Source organism: Haemaphysalis longicornis, unplaced genomic scaffold (genome assembly GCF_048455015.1).
Source record: "Haemaphysalis longicornis isolate Haplotype H1 unplaced genomic scaffold, Haemaphysalis longicornis Haplotype H1 scaffold_15, whole genome shotgun sequence".
Taxonomy (NCBI): Eukaryota; Metazoa; Arthropoda; class Arachnida; order Ixodida; family Ixodidae; genus Haemaphysalis; species Haemaphysalis longicornis.
Genome location: NW_027526257.1, coordinates 4,705,959 through 4,733,475, shown reverse-complemented (window position 1 = coordinate 4,733,475; position 27,517 = coordinate 4,705,959). Strand labels below are relative to the sequence as shown.

The 27,517-nt window shown below is 45.7% G+C and overlaps 1 protein-coding gene across 1 annotated transcript; it reads left to right on the top strand.

Moving 5' to 3' along the window:
• Positions 1 to 26,227, top strand: LOC144165827 (uncharacterized). The gene is made up of 3 exons (XM_077695603.1): positions 1 to 228; positions 3,895 to 4,178; positions 25,933 to 26,227. The coding sequence occupies exons 1-3, from the start codon at positions 1 to 3 to the stop codon at positions 26,225 to 26,227; spliced, it is 807 nt and encodes a 268-aa protein (XP_077551729.1).
• Positions 26,228 to 27,517: the final 1,290 nt, after the last annotated feature.

Below are 27,517 nucleotides of genomic sequence, written 5' to 3'. Positions count from 1 at the left end.
ATGATTCCAGGCACAGTGAAGTTGCAAACCAAGCGCGTGCCACGTCCCATTTCGGGAGCCTGGGTGCTCGCCTGTCTTGTAGTGAGCACGTACTTCACCAGCCTCATCGTGGCCACACTGACTACGCGGACGTCCTTCGCCAAGATCGACACCGCGGAGGACCTCTTCAAGCGACGCCACATGATTCCGATGTACCCTGCGGGCACCCAGCTTGGTGTTGTCCTTCAGGTTTTTAAGTGTTTTTTTTTTTTATAACCAAGGCTCAAGAGCTCCTGTTCTGCTAGTTTATGTAGCAACGATTGGAAATGTTAATTACGGAATTGGAATTGTTTTATTTCCGCCTAACAATTATAAAGCAATTTCGTAAAAGCAATTTGCGTGAAGACGTCAATCACGCTAACACCTACGAGAAAAAGTTCCGCAGGAGTCTCATATAACGAGGGGGGGGGGCAAAAAAGCCAAGTGCACACCAGTTATTGAGATAGAGGGTTTCGACTCTTTTTACGGTCATTTTCTAGCTGGTGTGTTTTACATGTAATAATCCCATTGTACATAATCTGACTATTGGTTATATCAGATGTGACCGCATTTAGTGCCGGTCGGTTGGTGCTGTATGTTGTTACGTGGTAGTTCATCCCAATCCATTGCAATTCAGATACACTCACTTCTGGTTCCGTAAGTTCGAGTGAATTTTCTAGCACTAACGACATTGATCTCTTAGAATGCCGTCTTCGCTGAACAGTTTGAGATAAGGGGCAAACTTGAAACATTTTTGACAATTTAACCCAAGCCAGTCATGCATTCGAGTTTAATGAGTGGGTCGGACCGAATAGCGAACAACTAGCTAGCAGATGGATGGACCGAACGTACCCGGGTTGATTCCAGGATTGTATGTCCTAGTGATCACATGTGCATGTTTTTGGTGGTATATTTTTGCCGGGTCTTTGCCGGTCAAGCGGTATACTATCATCTTTAGTTCATAAATGCCATTGGTACGTGCTTTTTATCTTGTACAACGTTTCGAATACCCACAGAGGTGAGATTCACCATAAGCATTAGGTATAACAGCTAAATTGAGAATTCAGCGCCTTCGTGACACAGCGAATGGGCTATTAGCTTGACTACCAATTGAAATCCCATTCAATTAGGTCACAACAGCGATGTAGACCGCAGCGTCCAACACTTAATATTCATTACAATGTTCGTGTACTGAAATCCAATCGCTTGCACTCCATAGCCGTAAACATATTATGGACATGAACCTCATATGAAGGAATATGAGGTTCCTGTCCAAAAACCACTGAAGAAAAGCAATCATTTTTAGGCAGCCAACCACCTTAGAAATAACTGCCCATATATGGCCATGAGCTTGGCGAGGGGCTAAATGACGTTTCACGTGGAACCCGCCGAGGTGGCTCAGTGGCTATCACGTTGTGCTTCTGAGCACATGGACGCGGGTTCGTTTCACGCCTGGGGTGGCCGGTTTTCTAATGGACGCGAAATGCAAAAAAAAAAAGAGCATTGGCTTAACTCGGCTATGCCCAGGATATACGTAACGTGAGCTAAGGTTCAGATGGTTATTCTTACGTTTCCTTATGGTCTAGGATTAGCTGATTATCATGCTTACTGCTTCTAAAACGATTTCCAATCCAATCCAATCCAATCCCATGAAATCCAATTTATTCCAATCGTGGCGGTGGCGGCTCCAGCGCGCAAGCTGTGCGCTGTGAGACGTCACTGTTCCTCGCGAATGCGCAGCACGCCTCTCCAGGAGCCGCGCGAAACTGCTCAACGTCGGCCAGTGTAGCTCATGCTGCAAAAACGCTTATGTGTTTGAGATTTCGGCGCACGTTAAAGATCTCCAGGTGGTCAAAATTAATCCGGAGTCCTCCACCACGGAGCGCCTCATCCGTCGGCGCGTTTAGCCGAACAATCAATCAATCAATCAATCAATCAATCAATCAATCAATCAATCAATCAATCAATCAATCAATCAATCAATCAATCAATCAATCAATCAATCAATCAATCAATCAATCAATCAATCAATCAATCACGTCGAAACGCCACAAAATTTACAGTGTACTTCGTCGAAATTGTGCGCGCGATAACGCTTACTTCCTAAATGTGCTGGCTTTTACCAAAGCGCATTCGGTGCACTCGTAACGCACCTGTCAGCAACCCGTGTAAGCGAAGACCTCTTTAATACCTGCAGGGCTTCTCCCGCTACTACAAGGTTCAGCTCGGCCTCAAGGCAAGCGACCAGTAACATCATCGTAGAAATCTCAATTTGATTTTGAGATTTACTGTCGGTATTAAAGTAGACATAGTGACCAGATTTAGGGGAAATTCCTAAGTCGACTACCTTTCGGCGAAAGAAATGTTGACATCCACCTGAGATGCAGCAGCACGGCAACGGCTTTTGGTAGGTCGTGGTACCGCGTTTGAAAGGTGGAGGAGGGCCAATTTTGCACCAACTTCAATGTTTTTGAGACAGTTTAAGAGATTTACTTTGTATCCGTACGGCTGCATTTCAAGTGGATGTCAAATGTTTCACTGCAAATAAACGAATAACGTCTTAAAGGTTAGAAGTTACTATACTAACGCGTCGCATTCCTTGCAAGCATACGCTGGCTTAGCGCGGAAATGAATTAAGCTGCTATCATCTCCGGTAGTGCTGCGTCGCCGAACACCCATAGAAACAATTTTCGGCATAATGTTGCGGGCTGGAGTACAGTTTTGTCGTAGAGGTTGAAAGAAGCCGCGTGAAGGAAGAATGTGTGGAATGTCTTGAAATTCACTCCCAATGCACTTTAGTAGTCTCCAAGTGCCTGCCTGATTGAGTCCCCGGCATTTAACACTACTTGCTCCCGACATAGATCCTCACGCAAACGTACCATGCCAGGACATAGCAAAAGACTCGCAGCTGGCTTTGTTTTGTTGGAAGCGAGAGATTGTTCAATATGATATTTCTGATCAGCCGCTTTCGACCAAGCAATTGTCATTAGTTTAGGTAAGGTACCGATGAGTTCATAACCCCAAAGACCCCTTTGTGAAAAGGACCTAATTTTTTCTTTTTCAATACATATGAAAATCAGCCTTTTTTGCTTGAATAGTCACTTGACGACGATTATAGGGACAGCGACCAAAACAATTCAGGGGTTCGCGATTGGCGTTTTCTACAACTGAAATTTCCCGGTTTTGAAATTTTTGAATATCAGAGCGGCGTTCTTTAAAACATTATGTTCGACGCTGTTCAGAATAACTGCTTTTTATATAGATGGCGTTAAGATTTTTATTTTTTTGGAGGTAAAAACGTTTGCCTAGTGCGCAGATTGTTCTTGAGCATCCCGAGGCAATGATATGTGATATTGTACCGTCAGCTTTCCTGACTTCATGACTCAAAAGAAACGAGTTGAATACGTAGGCTTCGATTTCATCTCTTAGTGGGAGCTCTTGTTAATACTGTTAGAAATGACGGGTAACCGTACGTAGATAAAATGGTCTACATGACCGCTAATGAAGGCAGTCTGACGTTATATTTCTTAACACGCTTTGCTTCTACCTTCGTTTCTACGAAGACGAGCAGTCACCAGATTGGTTTTCCGCCCGGTATGTTTCGTAGTAGCTTCCAGTAGTTCGCACTAAGCAAGTACCCCTCTTTAGTGATATGCCAGCCAGGAAGAGAAACGTTTTGAGAGGATCGCGTATTGTCGGGAACACATTCAATATGTGCATCAAGATGCTAATGCTTCAACGCCGCAGCATTTTCACGAACATTTGTGCCCTCAGAAATGTCGCCAGGACAAGTAATTCCTCCTTCCTTGCTCCAAAAACAAGCCATCTTAATTTCTGGCTAATATACAAGGCAGTTTACACTGTTCGTTTTCGCAGACTTCTGCTCTTGAAGAGTACCGACACCTTTATGCGATGTCAGTGAAGCACCGGTCGGCTAGAGAGGTCCCGAACCTTTACCGGCCTGAGGACATCGACGCCATACTCAAGCACAAGGCGGTCATCATCATCGCCAAGGCGTCTGCCAAGTATCGTCTCAAGGACGTGTGCCTGCACTCGCAAGCACGCTTCTATGTCAGCAGGGGATACCTCATCTTGTGGAATTCCGTCTTCGTCGCCAACAAGGACTTCCCTCCCGACCTCTTCAAGGAACTAAACAAAAGGTGAACGCCCGCGCCGATAGAGTGACTGTAAGATTTCCAAATTTTTGGGTGTTCCCTTTTGCGATGTATACCTATTCACCTAATTATCACGCCGAGCACTCTGCCTGTTCTCAATACGGGTCTTGCAGTTTACCATACATTCCCTTCTGGCCGTAATTCTCAAACGGGCCATTTGCATAGAAGGTAATGTACCGGAAATATTACGTAAATAGCCTATTCCTCAGTTAACTCTCTGCGCTATCTTAAAAGAAAAAGCACTTGTCAAGTCTTCCTAATTTTGCTTGTAATGCAATAAGCACCTTTCAAAGCACATCAATCTTACTTCAAGCTAAGATCACGTAAAATACTTTACCTCGCAGAAAACACGCGCATTCGCGCACTTAATTTGTCTTCCTACTTCTGCGTTATTTATGCTGCGTCGGTAAGGACCATTTCTAGCTCGCCTAACATTGCAGGATATCTTAAACTGGATGTCATCATACATCATTCGAGTGCGCAGGTGTTCCTTTTGGAATTTCCAAGTACGCGGAAGTGTGCTTATGCACATGGCTTCAAAAACGGGTATGAAAAACTGCATTTATTTGTGATTGTCGGTGTGTTTTTTTATGAAGATGGGCATGAAGTTTGTATGAAGACGTTCAGAATGAAATATGTGCATTATCACCGCGACGGCCTCTGAATATATACCATCAGCGTGTACATTATGGGCAAAACTAACTTCAGCGGCATATTTTTATAATCGAGACCATGTTCACATCCCCAGTAAGCGCACCCGCTGTTTTGTAGCAAGGCTTCTGAATGGCGGTAGGGAAAGGGCAAAATAGCTAAATCGACATTCAGTGGCGGAGAAAAGGTAATGCGTAGGTAATGACTACCTACTCTCTTTCTGTAAATGCAATGTTGATATGATGTAAGAAAAACGTATAGAAGAATGAGCAAAAAAGACTCAGTTTTGAATCACATCATAGCGAAATATCCGACTGCGGTTACGTCATAGTGGCTGCCGGGCAATTTTTCACTGTGTTAGCATATGCGCACGCCGCTAGAGTGTCTAAGATATTCTATCTTTTACTTGAAGAGTCCGTATATGCATTGAAGCAATGTTGAAGAGTCAGAAGTACATGCATATAAACCCTCCGTTAACTCGAACGCGGATATCTCGAAATATCGGTTAAGTCGAAACATTTTTCGCCGTGCATTTACCTCCTATAGGCACTATGTATTTTCCCCCTTTATCTCGAAACGTTTTTTCGCGGGATCCATCAGAAAAGTGGCCGCCGTGGCCGGGAGACCATAATAATTTACTCAGGAGCATACTAGGGTAAAAGCTAGCGAGAGTAAGGCTTTTTGACGCGTTCTCCAAATTTTCAAGTTAGCCTCAATTCTATCTACCCTTGTATGGACAGTGATTCTTAGCAGAAAAAACTTGGCTATTTGGCGTCAGAAGGTGTTACTGAGCAACAAAAGGCACTACATAAAAGGTTGAAATAAAGACGCACCTACATATGTAAACGATGCCAGAGTGAACGTCTGGAATATATTTATATCCCGAATTATATTTCCTAACAAAAAATGCATCATATCATCCAACAGTGTTATGAAATACTGGGGAACTTGCTGCAAGGAACTTTACAGTCTTTTTCTGTATTCGGCGTCGCCAATATGTGCAATCCGAAATATTTATTTGAGGGTTTGGGGTGACTATTAGAAAACAAAGTTTAGTCGTTGTGCTAGCTGGTGGAGAACACGTCGGCGAAGGGCTACCGCCTAAAATATCCCGAGTGCGTTTGGCACACCTCTAAAAAGAGAGGATGGCGAAGTGTGGTGGCAGGTTCCCCATCACAAGTTACTGCAAAAGCTATCCTAATATAACGCATAAAGTATTCGTATTGGTATCGTGGAAATGTCGGAATCCTTGTGTCCGCTGCCCGTGCGGATCACTCGGTTTGGTGACGGCACGCGGCGATTTTCTCCCCTCTTCCCGAAGGGCGAGCGCGCACCGGCGCTACTGCGTAGGACGAGCGCAAGCTTTCGAATTCCTGCCGGAGTGTATGCGGCAGTGACCGTTCCGCGATAACACTCTATCAGAACGATAGTTGCTCCACCCTGTTAGGGGGCTAACCTCTGGTCATTGGTATTTTTTTACCTGCATTTGAGCCCTTTCTCGCCCGGAAGCACCACGCGTGCCTTGCGCGGGAGAGGGATCTCGGAAACCCTCTACAGGGTGCCTAAGTTAGTATGTTTAGATTACCAATGTAAAAGCCATATCGTGATCTATGGACGTAAAAAAAACGGCGTGTCATGCAGTTCGGTTGGCAGAGACGTGAAATGACGTCAATACCTAAAGTTATTACGACTGTTGCGTCAACAGTCTGATGCCTGCCTTATGTGACGCTTGCTCTACAATTTGGCCGTAGATCTGTTGCACCGGCTCGTGGCTTAAAGGGACACTGAAGTGAATTTCTCAAGCTCCCGTTTTTTGCTTTCACTGCTGATGCTGGCCGAAATAAATACACTTTGCAGTGTTTATCTGGCTGATAATTCGGTAATTATTTTATAAAGTCTCAAAGAGAACTACCATGCGCGGACTGCGGCGGCCGCACCAACTAAACGCTGTGACGTCGGGAGGATGTGCACCGTGATTGCACGATGTCTAAGATTAGAATATAGCATTCAACGGTTTCGGTTCTGTAAAAAAACATGGTTCACCTACGATGTTACTCTTGGATAGACATCCTCGATATTTCTATAATCGCCATACCGCGATTCTGCCATGTTGTCGTCTGTACAATGCCTCAGATAAGACTCCCAGGACGGCTTGGAATCGTTGCAATCACTAGCCGAGCCCTACGCACTGGATCAACGCCCTCCGCGTCACCGAAGACGCTCAAATGCCGTGCGCTTTCCCCCCATATTTGGAGCTTGCCTCACTCATCGCTGTATCGTAAAAAGCTTGTCCGCACAAGGCCAAGGGTTTGCCTATTCTGGCCTATGCCCACTGCCCGCAAGCAGTCTTTGCTTATGGCAACAGCACAATTACGAGAACACGCTGGCGCGTCATTGTCAGTCTGCGGGTATTCTGCGAACTCCCTCGTGGAGCAGTGCACGTTACGGCTCAAAAATAGTTAACTCCGTAAAGAAAACATCGGCCGAAAACGAGAAAAATCAAGTTACGGAAAAAAAGAGTTTACCCTCCGGAATTCGAACTTGTGTATTGCAAAATGACCTAGCGTTCCAGACCACACGGCCACGGGCCAGCGCTGCCGACCTTGGCAATTTAACGTATATAATGAACAATCACTTTAAATTTTATTTAGTTTTATTATTTCCAGCTGCTTAGGTGAATATTTGTTGTATAACGCTCGTGCAGTAAGCGTCCCCCAAATTTCCACAATATCTCACGTATAGCAATCGCATTTCTGAGGCTGAAAAGCGTTCACAAATGTGTGGTCGTGCTGCCAACCGCTGTGCGTGTTCACCCAGCGCAAAGAAGTGCTTCGTACTCCCTAGTTTTACGCAGTACGGTAAAATTGCAGTTGACTTTATTTCCTTAGTACCTATTTGACTTCGACTGCTCTTCTCCCGCTTTGTTTAAGGGGCCTTCGATTTTTCTACTAGCGTACCAGTCAGCGAAGCGTCTCATGTGCACTTCTGCAGCGCTTGTGTGGAGCGACCTGGACTTGGAGCTTGATACAGTGTAAAAACTAAGAAAGTAAAGAAAGGCACTTTCTTCCATTAACAAACGTGCCGTGGCTTAGTTTCAACTGAGCAAACGAATGGCGACGACCCGTCGGCGGCCGGCGGAGTAAATGCAGGTGTAGTGCCTAGAATAACGCTTGGCCGACTGACTCTGTCAGAAGGTCGGCGAGCAGTGAACAAGCCAAGTCGTCTCGCCCTGACGTCACTCTAAAACTCCGCAGAGAATGGGCTAGGATGCATAGAAGAGAACAGCCTTTCCTAATTTAATTTTATACTAAATAAATTCGTTTAAGCACAATCATAGTGGTCGGAACGTGACATATGGACTCCGTACTACAATTTGCGCTAGTAATCCCGCAATGTATACAAATCAATTCAGTGTCCCTTTAGGTTGGTCCATTTGTCCCGACGCCAACCTATAGGGTGCCCCTCACGCGTGACTACAGCTAGCGGAACGCACTTGTGAGCAAATGGGCTCTGTCCCTTTCGCAGCTGCCAGCCCACCTCGCCAGCGCGGCGATGCGCTCTGATACTGTGCGCTGAGCCCGGGACTTTGCCCTGACTGCCGAGCCCTCGGGTCATCGCGTAGGCGACGCGCGCTGACTTGCATGTTGCCCCACCACCTCATAAGGGGGAGGTTTTCTGGATAAATGTTATATGTCTCTTGCGCCAGGTCGCCCTTTGCCTCTTTTCATTCTCACACAGTGCGAGGAGCCACGGCGGGTTCCAGATAGTTCAGCACGCTCACAAGACTGAAACGCCGCTGCGCCAACTCAACGCCGCCTCTGTTGGGCAGGAGGTGTACGGGCGACAAAGGAACATTCCCAGGGTACCGAGAGACGACGTTTATCGCACACAAACCTTCGAAATCCAATTGTTCCATGTAAATACTTGCAACGTCGTCCTATGCTCGCCTTGGCATGGCGAAGAACCCGGCCTTCGCCTATTCGCCCTTTCTTGAAGCCGGTGGCCTGGCAGCATGAATACTTTCCAAACAACCACCGCACTAATCGGGTGTCCGGTAGCAGTCTGTTGAGACCATCGACGCATTCCTTATCGCCGTGCCAACCGCCGCCACGCGATTGAGCGTCTTAGACTTTGTTGCCCTCGTGCGGCGGGAGGTCGTGTTTCTCGTTTTCAAGGGGAAAATAAAATCCATGGGCGACAAAGAACGCATCTGCACACGTGTTTCCCGCTTCGTTAACCGGTTCGTCTTCCAGAAAACCCCCGAATACACCGCTTCTGTCTGAGCCGATGCCCGTAATGCTCGGGCACGCACATGCCCGTCGTTTTGTACACGTCTTCATCGAGTCCCGTTTTATTTAAGGTATTTCTTGTATTGTAGAGAACATTTTAAGTTTAAAACGCGGTCCTCGGCAGGAACAGGCTACACAAATTAATGACAAATTTGCGCCAGGTGACTCAAGATTGCCATCGCAATAATAATAGCGAAGGCAGCCAGCGCAAGTAGCTTCCTTTGTAACATGTCCGCGCTTTCTTTGTTTTTCTGACCGGTATGTTCCTGTTTGTGATGGTTCCGGGTGGCTTATGTAGTGTTTTGTTAGGTCCCTTCGGTGCACCTGTGGATCCGAAAGGCACAGAAGGGTGGCGATAGGGAAGAGGTGCTTGGGTTGGAATTCTCGCGTTGATGAGGAGAGGCGTTGATTGCACAGGTGGCTAGAAGCACAAACGAGAAGACAAAAGCAGCGCACCTCCGGTCAAAAACATTTATGTCTTCATCGTAGTCCTGAGGAATGTTCGTAAGAAAAATACCAGCGCTATCTTCTTCTTATCCTTGTTAACTTTTTCGCAAACATATATCTGTTATCCTTGTGTACAGGTTTGTGAGGAAGCCACAAAAACAAAAGCATGCAAGATATATAAAGAAACTTAGATTTGCCCCATGAATTGTTGCTTATTGTGAAATGCGTGATGTTTTTGTACTTTCAGTGGGTAAATTGGGTATATCACCAGAACCCAGTACGATATATGGCTAAGCAACACATTAGGAAGTATGCGAAACCCGATTTTAAACTATGTAACACCCCTAGCAGTGGCACTTGAAAATATCGCGTTTTGTTGAACCCTTGCTACGGTGGTGGTGGTGGTGATGAGGATGTTTACTAACAGGTGGATGTAGCCTTGCGGGAATATGCCGGCAATTGCTCCCCCGATCAACACCTTCTTGCCGCTATGCGCGGGAAATCACTAGGAGTGATTGAAACGTGTGTCACCTAAAAACCCGAGGATGAGGTGCAAAATATCTCTCCTGGCTACCCAATGTCCTATAGGAAAAATTGTATCATCTAAAGAGTCATGCGGAGCAGCACCCATTCGAAGTTCCTTAAACAAAGCTAACGTATCCGTCGCGTACTCTCAGCAGTCCATGAGAAAACGTCCGCTATCACCTGTTACACGGCACGTTGCGCACAGAGGTGTGGAGACAACGTTCAGCTTATGAAGCCACGCGCGTGTCCGCGCTGACTTGGTCCGGATGCGGAACCGTAAGGATGCCTCTGTGCTCTTCAATCCTTTGGTAACACACGGTTGTAGTTGCGGTCGCCCAAGAGATCTGAGGTGTTCTTTAATGATGGTTTTTACAAGTCACAGTTCGTCTGGAGCCACTTTTACAAAACGAGTTCAAGATGTCGCTTCGCGGGCCAACTTGTCCGCGGCTTCGTTCCCAAGCAGTCCTATATTGGAAGGAACCCACTGGAAGCGCGCGATATAGCCGTTTTCATTTAGCTGCTAAAGGAGACGTATGCAGCGTTGGCAAGTTTTATCTGCGGGACATTAAAGCTGCAGATATTGTAGGGCCGACTTAGCATCCGTAAGAATTACCGCACGCCGCACCCGAAGCAATTTGATCTTTTTCAAGGCTGCCTCAATCGCTATACACTCCGCCGTTGTAGATGATGTCAAATGGTCAATGCGAGCCACGCAGGAAACTTTTATGCCGGGAATCACAAATGCCGCTGCGCTGGTGTTTCTCTGTCGGCAGATCCGTCCGTAAACATGTGAACACAAGCTGCGCACAACCGGTCCAAGTGCACAAGGGCTAGCATTCTCGCTTCAGCCCCTGGTGTAAATGTCTTCGAGCCAATTCCGGGATGGGGAGCTAGATGTAAGTTATGTATGATTGAATTTTCCACACCCTATATCCAGCGGTTTTGACTGGGCGTTGATGAGTCAGCAGTTTTCTTGGTTGGTCGAAATTACACATGCGATCAGGTACGCCGGACTGAAGCCACAAAATTGGAGCTGCTTAGAGCCTTTACATATCTCGTGCGTAAGGTCGGAGGCGCAGTACCAGAACCTTGCCCTACACGTAAAGATTATTTAGTCGTCATGTTAAACTCTTTAGGCTTATGTCAACTCTCCGTCAGACCACCGACGTGTACCGGAGCTCTTCTTCAGCCGTTTGACGTTCCCTGTGAAGCTTGTGAATGTGGTGGAATAGACCTTGTCGGCGTTGTTTCTGTCTCCAACCCACTGCGAGAGGACGTAAATGCCCGCGGATAGTGGCTATGCCACACGTTTAGTAACCACAAGGGCCATCCAGAGCAACTAAACTTAGATTTTTCATTTCCTGTTTCCCGACGCTATTCAATATTGTCACGAAGTCAAAGACGACGCAGTTGCATTCAAAGAAAACGAGTTTATTGGAGCGAACTTGTGCTTCCCTCACAACTGAAAGAATACACTGGCGGCGAAACAGCAGTCAAAAAGAGTGACGTGCGTCGGCGAGCATCAGAGTGGAATGGAATGCCGTGGCGTCTGCTCTGCAAGCTTTGTATCATTAGGCGCGACTTTTCCTCGAACGGTCGATTTACATCCGGAACAAAGAAGATTAGCCTAGGCTGTTCACGTTAGTTCGGAACGCTCTCTTTATCAAAAGAGATAACACATGCGGCTTAGAAAGTAAGAATGAAGCACGCGGTTCCCTTGGCACACAGATAACCCAGACAGGCGAAGCCGGGAAGTAAAAGCAAAACATAAATAAACAAACCCAATACATGGTTCGCGGAAATGTTGTGGTGTTTTTTCCAAAATCTTTACAAATGAAGGCTGGTATATCCCAGCCGGAATTGGCGATAACAAAAGAACAATTTGGGCATTTGATCTACAAAACTGCCGACAGAAAAACTTAGCTGAACCGCCATCCAAACGATTTCTGTATGCGTGTACACCAACAACCGCCATTGGGGCCTTGTTGTTCCTGAGGCACATTTCACTACACATCTTTGATCCACCATATTGAGGGTTCTAGAGTTGTGGTAGCAATTTTTACGTGTCTGTCATCTTGTAGAGGGGACGTTTCGGCGCAAGGAATTTTTTCCAGAACTTCGTTCCTAACATGACAGCTCCTTAAAGTATTGAACTGTTTGTGCTCATCGTAGCCAGCTTTATACATAGCGACCTGTCCATGCTCGACGATTCCGTGTGTCCAATTTGTCAATGCCTGTTTGGGTCCTTTTTAGGTCTTTCCGACGCCCCTGCTCCTGGCTGCGCTGCTTTTGCTCCTTATTTATCCGCTATTGGCGAGTTTTATTGGCCTGTCATAGTTTAATTTCGTTTTTTACTCCGTTCAGGGTGCTCAGTCGTTGCTGATTAACACTGGTTGGAGCTGCACTTCTTATGTCGCCTCGACGGCGAGCGTAAATAAGAATTTTATTTTTACGCGCAATCGTTTCTTCGCTAGGATGGCGAAAGCGCACACACTGCTGCGTTCACCGAACGCGCACTTACCCGAATATCATTCGCTAAGAAACCCGACCGTCTGCAAACACCTTGCTATACGCCTCGAGCTTCGCGATCGCTGCGCCGCCTGACGCCGCTTCTCCGCGGCGTTGACGGGATTTGCGCTGCGTGGCTGATAGGGGCTCGTGCAGTGTTTTGGTTCTGTTTCGCTTCTTTTCGCCTTTCCGCGCCCTAAAACAAACTTGTTAAGGTGGCGTCTATCGTCAAAGAGCACGTTTAGGTCACTTAAAAAGCAGCTGCGTCTTCGTAGAGTACGCGATCGCCTGCAAGAGATACCCGGGGACGCGGTTCTGCGCGCTTCGTCGCCGCTCTTTCGGGCGTCGGCGACGGCAGCAGCATATCACCCATGTCACCTCCAAAACATCAGGCACAAATGAATTCTACTGTCGCCAAGTTTAGACCAGATACAGGCACAATGAGAGGTTGGCTTCATTTTGCAGCGTGGACAACGAACGCGGCTTTATTTCGAATATATACGTCGCAGAAAAATGTGTTTCGGGGATGTGATTACCCAATCCCGGACAATAACTAATGCCTGTTCTAAGAATATAAACCATGCGAAAATGTTAAGCAAATTCCAAGCCTGTGCATCGTTAAATATGTGCTCACACACGCCATATAGCAAGAACCAAGGCAAGTTAATGAATCCACGGGAAAAAAAAAATGCCGTGCAAGTGCGGAATTAAGAAACATAATAGTTCTTATAACAGAAATGAAAAAAAAAACAGTGGAGCTTCTGACATGCTAAAGACGTTCGTCGAAACTTAAGCCACGTAGGGTTCACAAGACCAACTATACCAGAAATGCACTGCTTTTTCGCGAGACATCGGTGGGGGGGAGGGAAGGGGGACGCTGTGTACAAATGCGAAGCGGAATCAAGCAATGAGCGGTTTAGCAACCCCACACACAAATCTCACGTTCACTTTCCTTTTGTTTTTCTACTTCAACGAAGAGCTGATCGTACGGCGGACGCATTTTTGGAAGTATACAGGGTAGGCTGTTCAACAATTAAGTGATGAAAGGTGTCGTTGGAAGAGTGTAGTATGTGATAAGGCCCTCTGATTTCAGTTTCTGTTTTATTCTGCAGGCTCCCTGTGCCATATGACGATATTTCGAAGAAGCATTTAGTCGCGGACACGGATTATATTTTAAGCCCGTCTCCGCGCTGCTCGCAGAAGATATATGTAGCAGATGAATGTTTACGGGCGCTCACCTTACGCCAAGACGACCGTTTGTCGTGTACTGATCCCCGAGTATAATTATGCATTGTCCATCGTACTTTTGTTGAATATTCCCGAAATTAACACAGACTGGCTTGTAAATGGTGGTGATCAATATCTGAGGTATAATATTGGCAAACGTAACTGGCGTGCAGCCAGGTATGAGTGCTCCGCTGATTATGTAAGCGCACAAAACCGATTTAAATCGTAGTGTATAGCCGTAGCATGAACATCTGAGGAACCGGTGGTTACGGAGACACGGCTAGTAAATTCAGGTCTGTGTAACTACAATCGACTTCATCATACGCCGGTTCCGCGATGCTGGCCTGTGGCACACACCTGGCGCTTATACAGACCGAATATACCACACTAAGATCGCGTCAGAAGCATTTACACTCTCGTAAACACACCCCATTTGCGAACAGAGTGACTGCTCCACATAAACATGGATTTCAAACGCCCGCAAACGGTAAATATCAGTCGTGAACGTGCCGCAAAAGCAGCGGCGGCACTGGGGAGCGGGGCGCGAACTCCCGCGGCTGCTTTCGAAACGGGCCGCTAGGGGGATTTTAGTGGCGCCCCTACAGGCCGCGCTCGAGGCGTATAGCGTTCCGCGCGTTTGAAGGCCGCGAAAGTAAGAAAGAATAAACCGAAGGAAACGTTTACGGGTTTTCGACCCTACTATGGATGAAAAAAATAAACACGAACAAGCATCTGGCGACACCACCTTATGATGAGCACCAGAAAAGAAACACGAAGGAACACAAGACGCGCTGTCAATGCCTCTTGAATTACGACGTGTTTCATAGCACGAGTATTTGCCCAAGACCGAACAAAGTCGGCCACTGGAGGCGGACGGACGGACCGTTCCTATAGGAACCCGTCACTGCTCAGAAGGCACGACGAATGAAGTACACCGAGTGCCGCCCCGCGGAAGCTTGAGCTAACTTTGGGTCGGTGAAAGCCAGACGTCGGGCGCGCGTTCATATATTCGGCACCTCTCAGTTGTTTGTTTTTTCCATTCTGCGATTGTTTTTGAAAGGTGTCTCGTGCTTAAAAACAGTTCTGGCAAGTAGTTTCCCCATATCTCAAGTGCTTCTGTGCGATTTCCGGACAATTACGGGGCTGAACTACTATTGTCGGCCTCACGTGCGCGAGAAGTTAGAGATTGCATGTTCGCGCGCGCGTGTGCGCCGTGAAAGAAATTGATGGGACAGACATTGTTGCGAAGTCCCATCCTCACCAAGGGAAGTTTATTTACAGCAGCAATTAAGGTGACTATTAATTTTTTTTTGTTTTACAGCCTAATCAAGTGACCCTAGCGTATACAACGGCGCTCACGACAGAAGCGTGTTTGTGCTGTTTTCTCTGTTCGCGCAACCACACTGCAGTTACTTTTCTGGTTGCCCTTCTTCAGATCGGTTGGTGTTGTCGCTAATTAACAACGAATTCCGAACGTTATTAGCTGATGACAAAGTAAACGCAGTTCACATATTTGGAAATCTGCTGCGGAGCTGCGCTTGTCTTTACGAAGATTCCGTTTAGTTTCGGATTCTATCTTGTGAGTAATGTTAGAGTCGTCTTGGAGGCTAATGTTGATACAGTTTGTTCACGCCGTTAAGAATTCTTCGAAAAAGTATTTCCTCCTTCTCCGCATCCTCTGCTTAAACAATATATAGTAACCTCAACTTTCAGAGTACGCAAAACGCATTAAAGACGTCAGCGCGAGTGAATGCAACCTTGCCTTTTATAGCTTACCCCGTCTCGCTTGGAATATGGGGCCGAACTCTGTACACTTCAGAGAACAAAGTAGGGCAGTAAGCGCGGTGCGTATTGACCATCTTGACATCGCTTTTGGCATCACCCGCGAAGTGCTGTGAACACATTCTTGTGCCGCCTTTTGGCATCCATTCGGTGCAGTGAATGTCGCTAAAAAAAGGTTACTGCTGATAAAACAATAGTGGCAAAAGCCGTAATACCTTGTGTTATGCAAATACCCGACGGCTTGTTATTCATCGCAGCGCGCCATGTGTATGGAACACTGAAGGCAACCGTTTTAGTTTTAGGGCCCTTCGTGTCTGCGCTGCGCATAAGCAGTCATGATACTCATATTTTACGCCTTCCATTGACGAAAAATGCCATCGCTTTCTAACTGCTGAAATCCATTCCTTGCGACGCTTATTCTCCAGGGCTGCCCGAGAAACCTGTACAGAACAATGGCAGGCTGCCTTTTGCGATTGTGGCAGTTCGTCACGCAGCAGTAGCGGCGTGACCACTAATTCTTTCCTGCAGCATTTTGATCCTTGACTCTGCAACTTGCAATTATACCTATGTTTCTTAAAAAACTTCCGCCACACAACGTCGAACCGCACGCAGCGCGCGTGATTTTACGTGCGCTGAACGGCCGGCCGCGACATCCACCGACCCAGAGTTGCTAAACGGCGGCGAGAGATGGCGCTTCAGTCGCGCACAAACTTCAGTGTGCGGTGCCTATGTTGTGGATGCCGGTCTCACATCGGTTGCTCGTTCCCGTAGCGCAAAACGCAAAGCGCTCGCTGAAAATGTTAGAGAAAAAGCTCATTTGGGTACTTATCTGGCAGTAGCAATGATATAGGCGTTTCTGCTGGCGCATTTCATGTAGGAACGCAGCAACCAGCGGCCTCGTCGCAGCAACCAGCAAACATCGTCGCAGTGGTCAGTGTTTCAGCTTAAAGCGTGTTAAGGACATTTTTCCGAAAGTTTGCAGTTTTTTTTTTGTAGATGGGTGCAGTCACCTATTAGCCACCTTGGGAGGCCAATTGGGCTTTGTTGAACGTGGCCTGGTGGTTATTTAAAGGACATCAGTTAGCTACATGAAACGGACAAGAGATGACGAGACCCGTGTCCGCCCTTACATTTGCCACACCATTTGAAAATAGCCTTGAGTCTATTTACAAATAAGAAAGAAAGAAAAAAGTTGGAGAGACATCCACGTTTGTATCCTGAGAGGTAAGGCGCGATAGCTGTACTTCGACTCCCACGGAACGTGTTCGTACACAGCTGCTGCATTCCGGATCTATGCTTCACGAGCGTGAAGGGTTATCGAAAAGAAAAAGACTAGCAACCGGAGTTTTTAACCGCCGTGTCCCAGGAGAAACAAAGGCTTTCTTCTCTTCTGTGACTTAAAATGTGAGTGCAAACGGTCGCAAACGCAAGGTAGTGGTCAGTGTGGGCGAGTTGGAGTCAGTGTCGGTGTATCAAAATGTTATTCCGTGATGTCTAGGACGGGCTGAAAAATTTCGCTTTTTTCAGAGAGAGAGAGAGAGAGAGAGAGAGAGAGAGAGAGAGAGAGAGAAACAGAGAGATATAAAGAAATAAAAAATCACATAATAAAAAGATATTGTTCGCGAAGAAATAGCTGTGGTTTAGAAAAATGGAGTAACAAATGGCACGGAACTCAAAGGCGGAACCTGAGTGTACGACCCCAGGTGCAGCAGCTCCTTCTCTTGCCCTCTCAGTCAAGATCCGCTCTCAATTAAGAACAGCTGTGAACATCATCTCGCGCTCGTTACCTCAAGATCAGCGCGAGCTGATCTTGAGGCCATACCCTTGGAAATGGCTCGGTTGCGCGCAATACGATGGATGTTTCCCCTATTTTCGCATACTCTTACGTTTATGTCAGACGTTTGTGGTACTGCAGGCTCTGCAATATTTTGGTCATAATTTGTGGTTGCATGGATCTTATCGTTTCTTTTCTCTTTTGCTTGCTCTTCTCTTGGTTGGACGTTTTGCTTGTGTGCAAAAATTGGTTAAAGATTTTCTGTTTTTGGCGATTGTGAGTTTGGAACTACCCGCTTGTCCAGACATCCTCCGTGCATCTTACGTTGGAGTTCCCTGGGAGGATATCCATACCTATTTTTAGGGTGATTTTTAACTTGGCCATGTGGCGCCATCTGTTGTTTACCATACCGAGCATGCAGCGGAGACGTAACAGCATAACAGTGGGAATGTTTAAAAGTGTTTTGATAACACCCGATTAGGCGCTATATAGCGGGCGCTATTGTAGCTATTGTCGGCGTATAATTTATGCCTTCCATGATTTCTGAGATACAGGCGTTGCTCCCTTGTCCCATTTTTCAGTTAAATCACCCACTGTTGGTGCAGGCATACCTCCCGGTAAAAAGCTCAGCAGGGTGGCTTAGGTGGTAAGGCGTGGCTCTGCTGAGCCCAAGGAGGCTGGTTTAATTCCTGGCTGCGGCGGCCGTTTTTCTTATTGAAGCGGAAAACAGAAAGACCAATGTGTCGATATTTCATCGTACGTTAAAGGTCATAAAGTGGTCAAACGTTTTCAGTAGACTTCCACTACGACACACCCAGTATCGAGCGAGCAGCTCCGGGGCATGAATTACCGAAAATTTATTTTTATCTTCTGATTGACGCACGCTGTGTTGTGATGTCGTCAATTGCGGGAACCGCTGGAGACCGTGTCTGCCGAACATGCTACCAGCGACTGGGCATAGAACAAACGATGATGATGCTTAGTGGCTTCCCCTTTGTAACGGGGTGGCGTTGCACAGCGGCCTTTGTCGCAACGCCATTGTACAATCACCTCGCCAAAAAAATACAAACCAAATAAATAAAAAAATATTTTCAAAATGAAAAGAAAATACTCTTACGAAAATTTTGGGCTAGTCTGACTTCCTTGTTCGCATGTCTTCCCAGCTTGTTCTCTGTTCTTTCCCACCAATATTCTAACCTTCTTTTACTAACCTGTACTTCTGTGCAGTTCACTTTTCCGCTAACCTTAAAGCTAAGGGCTTCCGGAAGCTGGATGGCTCCATCACTGAGGACTGGACGGATACTTTTGAACTCCGTTACAACATGTCGCATGGTTTCTGCCTCATTTCCGCAGTCTGCGCATAGTTCTTCCTGTACCGGCTCGCGGACAAGCGTTTTTGTCCGCAAGCAACCCGCTCGGGCTTCAAAAAGCAATGCACTCCCTTTGGTATTGTCGAAGAATGTTTCCCTTGTGTTCTCCTGCTTCCCTATCCTGTAGATATCTAAGGACTACTTCGCATTCGTCCTCTTTTTCGAGGTCGTTATCTCTGTTTCTGTCACTTCATTTTTTATTGCCTTGGCGTTTCCCCTGCACTTGCAGGTTTCATATACTTTGTCCTGAGCCTTCTGGTTACTTTCCTCCACTGTGTGTCAATGCTTTTCATGTAAAGATACCGTAGCACTTTGGCCACCCACCTCTGATCATACATATTTCTAAGTCGTTCTTTAAAACATATTTTGCTCTGTGCTTCTCTCACTTCGAAGGATGGGCATCCCATGTCTCCCTGCACTGCCTCATTTGTTGTTTTACGGTGTGTTCCTAATGCCGCGCAGACACGGCACCTGGTGATAACGCGTGGGCTTTCTTTCGTACCCGCCGTTGTATCATTGTCCTACTTTCCGAACTTTTGTTACCGTATCGCGACATTACAGGTTCAGGGGAGCCTTGGAATATCGCTGCCTTTGTCGTAGCTTCCGGGTGGCAGCAGGGATGTATTTCCGTTGACGCCCGATGAGCACGGGTGATAGCGGACGGCTTGGAGCCATGGGGGAATAGAAAAATGATGATAATAACGCTATCGCGTTAAAAACAATTTTTTGGTACAGGACCCGGGAGCTATAGCTAACACATTAACGAGGACGGATTTTACACACGTTGAAGAGTTTATTACAGGGAATTCTTCGCGCTCTTTTTAAAAGATGACTACGTTTTGGAAAGCCGTTGCTGATACTGTGCGACATTCTTGCTAATTTTATGTGTATTTTAAAGTATATTTTTGCTGTTTTGCAAGACTATTTAAAGTGGATATGGCGTGGATATTGCGCAAAATTAGGCAGTTGTGAGTTTGCGTGTGCCCTGTTGTTTTCGATGTTTTATTTTTATGCATCCCATTTTTAAATACGACACGAATCCCCTCGCCCGAAAAGGGGTGTTTCTCCACGAAGTGTATGCCTAATATAGTGAGGTCTTAATACCTTAACGTAGAAATGGGTCTAAAGAAAAAGTAATGAACCCGTAATTGAAAATTATCCGTTCCGCCGGGCAAAACACAAACATTTTCTGCAGCACATATGGTCTTTGTCAAGATTTATTAGGTCACGCTTTACGTTTTTATGTAAAAATTAAATCGAAATAAAAACTTGCCGTTTAACAGTGAGCAGAATATTGTATGACCGTAGAAAGACAGCGACTTCTCCAGCTTCATGGCATAAAACGTTTCAACCAGGCTCGAGAATTAGGCTTATACTCAGAATTTTGTGGCCTGTGCTTGGGAACTGCAGGGGCCTGACTTTAGGGTAGGTCCCTCTTATGAATCCGGACCACTTTATGAATCCAGACCCAGGTCCGTAACTTCTAGCGCAGGCCCGGCTCCGAGGCGGGCGTCCACAAGCTAGCACAACCCAGGCCCAGGCCGGGCAGGACAGTCACATCGGTGTAGCAATAGCTCGTATTCCTACGTCAGAGCCACCATCACGTTTGCTGACCAGACTCTTGGCGACATCACGTGGTTTTCGCGGGTACACGTCGGTATGCAGAAATTTTTAATGCCACGCTTGAGTGCACGAGTACTGTACGTGCATTGAAATGTTTTACTTGCAGTGGTTGTTCAGCGGTGGTACTTTCCTAGTACGTGAGTTCAATTCAAGGCGCAGAAGCCGCATTTCGATTGGTTGCAACATGTAATACACAGGCATACGTAGACATAGGTGCACAGCTCCAAGTCGGCTGGATTATTCCATTGGCCGCTGCGCCGTTCCTTTTAACAATATCATTGAAATGTTGTACCAAAATCATACAAAATATTGATGCAACACGTGAAATGCCAGTGAAGCAAGAGTAAAATGACTATTGGACCTAGCAAAAAGCTTTTTTTAGCGATACTACTAACAAAAAGAAGCGCATGGAAGTAAACTTAAAATCCTATTTCTTCACTTCAAGTCAAAAATATTGGTACGCCGCAATACCCTCGCCGCAATATAATGGCTCAGGACTATGGCTTCAGGGCCGAAGCTGTCACTGTCTCATGGCTTCAAGCCCGAGCCCGGATTAGGCTTGCCGATAAACGCTTCGGCACGCCCGGTCTAGCCCGCGGGTGGGTCGGGGCAGGGCTTTCGGGCGAGCCCGGGCTCGTGCAGAGCTCTAGGCTATCCGCTTTTGCAATGGCCTAGAAAGTTTTGACGAAGACAGTACATTGCTGCATGCGTGTGGGCAAGTTGTATCCCACAAACCGCTTGATTTTTTTTCTTGCTGCCACAATGCGGGCTTAATATACAAATTGCGAAAAGAGGAGCCATAATTCCTGGAAAATATCGTGCGAAAAGGGGACTTCCTTAGTACTGATCGCTTACTGCTCATGGAAATAATGCCTTTTTCTCTCTTACTGAACAGGACGCCGACGGTACTTTCAATTGCACGTAGTACTTGTCACCAACGTTTAGGTTTGTGCGTTACATGCGTTCTCTTGGCGCTGTGAATGTGACGTCATCAGTATTCTTAAAGAAAAAAAAAAGACACATAACTGTTATCCGTGCTTTTTTAAGCTACCTGGAAAAACGAAAGCGAATAGAAACATGAGGTTCAGCGGAAACACAGCGCAGTGATCGGGAACCTGCGGCGTTATTTTGTAACAGAAAAGTGCAGAGGAATGTTTTACTACACCTGTACCTGGGCAACCTCCTTTCAGTTTCCACATATGGCCATGGTTCCACATTGGCGGTTGCTTGTCTTCGCAAGTGACAATTTCCAAGATTGAAAAGAGATCTTGTTTTCCTAGGCACTTCTTACACTATAAGAGGAACCCAAATCTTGAACAGCACAGCTGTAACGGAAAATATTGTGCTTGGAGTAAGGTAAGCGTCAAAGAAACTGGGTTTGCAACTCCATACCTGGCTAGTAACGTTGCAAAATCTCGCTAAACGTGGTATGTTATTTAGACTGCGCGCGTTATTAATTTGATTCGCGCTGTCTCGTGCGATAGGAGACTTCAACAACTGTCACGACAGGGTTACTGATGACGCCTGCCTTCAATATCACAAAAAAATTTACCGAACCAAAACTGCATGTAAAAGACGCGTATGAAATTTCGCATTTATATATTTGCGCTGTTTAAAATTCAGAAATTCTATCGTGCCTTTAGAATGCAAACAGGAAATATTAACGGAAGCTCTTAAAAAAGAATGTGGTAGCAGTGAAGTGCTGCTACTTTTTCAGAGCATCCCACAAATCGAGTTATGTACCATGTTACCAAATAAAGGAGATACTGTCGTTAACTGAATTCCCAAGATTATGGCTTCCTGTTTTCGGTTTGTTTTGGTTTTTGTTCAATATTAAAAGTGATACACGTGATAAATCGTGCTACACACCACAGCATGCAGGTTCCGTGTCAATATTTCAGCCGTAAGTGATTCCTGACAAACAGCCGCTTTTTCAGCGTCTAAATAAATCATATTGCCGCCTCCTTGCCGTACAGTGAACGTTCAGAAACCGACTTAGAGCATACCCCTCTTCTCTGCGGGTTTCACGTGCCCACACGACGCGTAAAAGACACGACCCGAACCCACACCGTGTATTTGCCTATTACCGCTCATAGGAGCATCCCCACGAATAGCGCGACGCTCTCGCCACCTTTAGGACAATCTTGCGGCGAAAAGCGTGCACCCCCCCCCTTCCTGCATACACACATGCACACATACGCAACACACACACACACGTGCACACACAAACAAACGCGCGGGGATCACAAATTTCACCTGTAGTCGTGGTGGGCGCGACGGTCAGTGAATGATTTGAAGGAGCACCATGAATACAGATAACTGCTGTTTTCACTGCAGGCGTTGTCCAAAGACGGCTGCCGTACCAAAGTATAGGGAGCTCCTACAAGCCAAGCTTTAGCTGTGGTGATAACGGCGCAGTCGTTGAAGAGGTTACCGTCGATTAGCGCTACTTTCGCAGCAAAAACATTCCGCTTTCCCGCAAGAATGACGGCGCAGGAAGCACCTAATCGGTGTGTTGGAAATGCCTCCTGGATGTTCATGCCTCAACTACGAACTTCTCGACGTGTATAGAGGAGCTTCACGTAAAAAGAAAGCTTGTCGACGTAAAGCGAGAGTCGATAATGCGCCCGAATGTTGAAATGAACGGGAATGTTGGAAAACAAAAACTCCCTGTCGAGCAGTGAGATATTGTCGCAGCGAGGCTCAGTTGGGTACGTCGAAGTTTCCGTAGCTAATAATCGGGTGTAGATAGAGTGAATCATAAATTCTCTGTTCTGGTCGGTATTATACGTACTGATGGGTACATTCGGTATTGATAGGTACGACCTCTACATTTTATGCGCGCACTGCGAGCGAACCGAAGCTGGCTCGCCCCGTAAATGGCTTATGGGTGTCTATGGAAATACTATGTTGAGCTATGGCTATGCGTCCCTATAGTCACCCATAACCGGGCATAAATTTGGCTATAGCCAGCTATTGAAGTATTTATGCATCCGGCAATAAAGACTCTAAATCGTACAATTTTCTTTACACGATTATAGAACATCTTAGTGTGTTTAGTCTTTAGAGTCAGAGCTATTCAAGTTTCTTTAGTGAGCTACAGAAATATGTATGGCATTAGTTCTATAGACCAGCGGCGACAAAGATATTTTGGCTGGCTGTAGACCATTATTAAGCTTTACGTCTACAGACTTGAAGCCATTCAGCTGTCCTTTGCCAGCTTTTGGAAGAAAAACTGTCCTGAAGCTAAAGATACAGAGCCGTAAAAGCCCCTTTGGCTGGCTATAGGCCTTTGTCTAGCTCTAAGTCCACCTACGTAGAACCCCTCAGCTGCCTTCTGCTAGCTATTGGAGATAATTGGCTCTAAAGCTAAACAGAGGCAGCCATGAAAGCTTCTGCGGCTGGCAAGGTTTGAAGGTTTGAAGGTTTATTGAAAAGATATAGTCGTTACACTGAAATACAGTAATGGATACATACAGAAGGAGGTCCCAGAGTGAAACATTGTCGGGGGAATAGAGAATTATTTAACTGTAATCCTTTAGACGTGTGACTATTAGGCAACATTTAGCCGACTTTAGGAAAGTGTTTGGCGCATATTCTATAGTATAAAAGCCTGCATTCATAAAAGCTTCTATAGCTAACAACATAGGGACATAAGGCTGCAAGCCTCCAGCCGCTAATACAATAGTGTTAGTCCACAAAGTGATGTTTCTAGCAATAATTAAATCCTATTCTGGTGTTTCAGTATGAATTATGACGGGAAATTCATATAATCAGTCTAAAGGCAGCAATATAAATGTACATAGCTAATTGGGCTAAATGGCTAAAGACAACCATAAAAAAATTCTATCGCCGACCACAGGATATTTTTGTATGGGGAGGTTGGGGGCAGGATGCCTTGATGCCGCGCGTGGGCTGCGCGAGTACCGAGGCACACTAGTTGGGGAATAAATTTAGCACCACATGACCAAGCATGCGTGGCGTCCCTACCCTGCTTTTTTCCGATACGATGAGAACTATTGTCACGGCTTCAATGGGCACGTCGCTATGTTTACGGCCGGTCGTGGTACTCACATCGGTGACCAATACAAATGTGTAAAAAGAATTTCACAGGGTAGCACACACACAAAAAAATGAATAATCTCGTTTTGTTGAAGCATCGGTGTTTTTGAACCCCCCTGAATTATCATCTAACCCTCGGGTACGTTTATTTGTCTTTATTTCAATTATTGCCCATTGGTAGGCCCAAGAAATAAATACCGGGAATATTTTTCGAACAAGCGTAATAAATAGGAAGAGGGATTTTCAAAATAAAACCCGAGGAATAGCAAATAGCAAATAACGGGGTAGCATATCCCAGCCTAAAGCGTCTAAAAGTGAAAATAAACAAGACCAAGTACTTTCACTAATCCTTGACTCGGTACTGCGTCGGCTCAGATTGTAAATTGCATTTCATGATACATAGGACGCACATAATACATGTGCGCTTCCCAGTGTTGTGAAGTAATGTCTGCGTAGGTAACGAAAACCTAATATTCACAAACGGAATTTCAGATGTGAAAAGAATGCATTGCTGGTAGATTATCGCAATTATAATATAATTTGTTATGTAATGCTGACGCGTTGGCCGCTGAGAAGGAAGTTCTAACGTTGATAGAAATAAAAATGGATTGAAGGAAAACCGGTTTGATCACTACATTTTATGGCAGTATTTGCGGCAAAATTTTGTGCCCTATTGCTTGTTTTTGTTCGAAATGTACTGTACAGCAGCGTAGAATATAATAAGGTCCAATTAAATTAAGCTGGAATTGATACGGCTAGCCCTACATACGGCTTGGAAAGTTTCTAAAATTGGTATAGCTTGCTGGGTTTTAACAGTTCGGAATTTAATACCTGTGCTACACGGCCGTTTCAAAGGCCTAAGGCCTTTGAACCAATTGTGCATCGAGTACACCACTGTAAATACATAGGGCGCACTTGACGTCGACCGTTCAACAGCCAATTGGAAATTGCCGTGTGGCACAAGTATAAAACAGGTTTCCTACCAGTCTTCAATAAATTGATCTTCGCGATTTACAACTCGCCCAAAGAATTTTCCCAGCTCCGAGAAAAGGCATCAAAACAAACAAACAAACAAACAAACAAACAAACAAACAAATAAATAAATAAATAAATAAATAAATAAATAAATAAATAAATAAATAAATAAATAAAGAAACATAAATAAAGAGAAAAATAAAAAAACTAAAGAAAACTAAATAAATACGACAGTGATGAAATAAATCAAAGCCTAAATAAAACAACATAAATATGCGCGTTTAGTTAAAGGTTTGCGTGAGCTACAGTTGTATAAATTTCGGATAAAAACTACCTAAAACAAAATCTAACGCACCCTACTCCCGCAAAGACAACGTCCTTCACGGCTAGTGCAGAATTGTAACCAGTAGCGGAGTTATTGAGTTGTACTGCCTGTTGCTTGGGTTGTAGTGCGCTAGTTCCTATTCTATAAATTGTACTTGGGTTTCTACTTGTCCCGTGCGCAGAGTGAAGTGGTGGGTGCAGAGCGGCGTGCCGTCGTTGCATCCGTACGAGTTGGAACCTCCAGGAGGCGCCTGCTTCGCCAGCAGCGGAAGCAGTCAGCGCGAGGAGGGCCCCTACGCTTCGAACACGCTGCGATTCCAGGACCTGACGATGCTGTTCTTCACCTTCCTTGGCTCCTTGGCACTCGCCCTGGTTGTACTAATCCTCGAGCTTGGTGCAAACCTCTGCCGAGACTCCTGGCGTGATTTACGCCGAAATTTCTCGTGCTGTGCTCGGTACTCAGGAGGCGACGTGTAGTCTGCGTATGCCCCACAGTGGAGGTAGTTTGTGATTATTTGTAGTGATATAGCATGTTCGTTCAATAAAGAGCTATAGCAGATGAAGAAGCACGCCTCGCTGGGCTACATACACCGCGCTCGTTGTGCTGCTGAGCACGAGGACACGGGTTCGATTCCCGGCCTTGGAGGCCGCTTTTCAGATGGAGGCGAAAAGCACGTTAAAGATCCCCTGGTGGTCAAAATTAATCCGGATCCCTCCACTACAGCGCGCCTCATCGTCTGCGTTGCGTCGGCGGGTTAAACCCTACCGTAAAATAAATCAACATCAACATACGCCGCACTGGAGCTTCTCAGTGGGATAGGAACTGGCTCTCACAACGATACAGTGGTACAACTATGTATTGAGGGCAATATTCTGAGAAGGCATCACCGAAAAAAAGCCCTAAATGTTTATTTTATTGAATTAACTAGGCGCAGAAAACAGGTGAAAGACCTTGTGGACCTTTTTCTGACATGTCTAGTATTGAATCAGTACCTTAATATTAACAAAAATAGCGAAACTGCTGGCGTTTCGTAATCACAAGTTTCTGCTTCATAAAACTCAAAGCCACTAGGGTGACTTCCACTCGTGCGATTTTGTTTTTTCGTTGTTCCACTGCTCGCGCCAATTACTTAAACCTTTTGTTACATTTGAACTTGAAAAACTGCCACCATGGCTGCCGCGAGCACATTTTGGTTTTTACGGGGTACTTTTATTCGTTGTAGCAAAAAACAAGAAAGCTTCAATGTTGATCTCTTAAAACGACGGAAGCAACTGTGATGTATTGATGTCGTGCATCTAATATGCCTAATGACCTTATTAGGCTTTAAAGAAGCCATGAACACGAAATACAAGTTGTGTTTATTAGAAAGACTGCTTAGTCCCGATAACAATGATACCAGTATCATCGCAATCTTCGAACAAATAACGGATATATTGAAGAAAACGTGTGAAGCAGTCGCGACCCCCTAGCCAATCTCCCGCAACTTTTCAATTACATCACTGAACCTTGTTTGTGCGATTGGTGGCTGCCTAACTGACCTGTCGGGACGAGACATGACTGGATGTCTGTAATGGGGCCTCTAGTTCCATTTGACCACATCACTTGAATGCTAACGTGCAGTTAACGCACTGAAAATTATGTTTTATTGTTGGCCCGTATGACGTCATTCGTGCTCATAACACGTCACTGTGGCGCAAAATTTGAAAGTTTTTAAATAATTCTTGCTTTTTTTTCGTTAAAAAACATCTTTTGTGGCTGTACTGGAG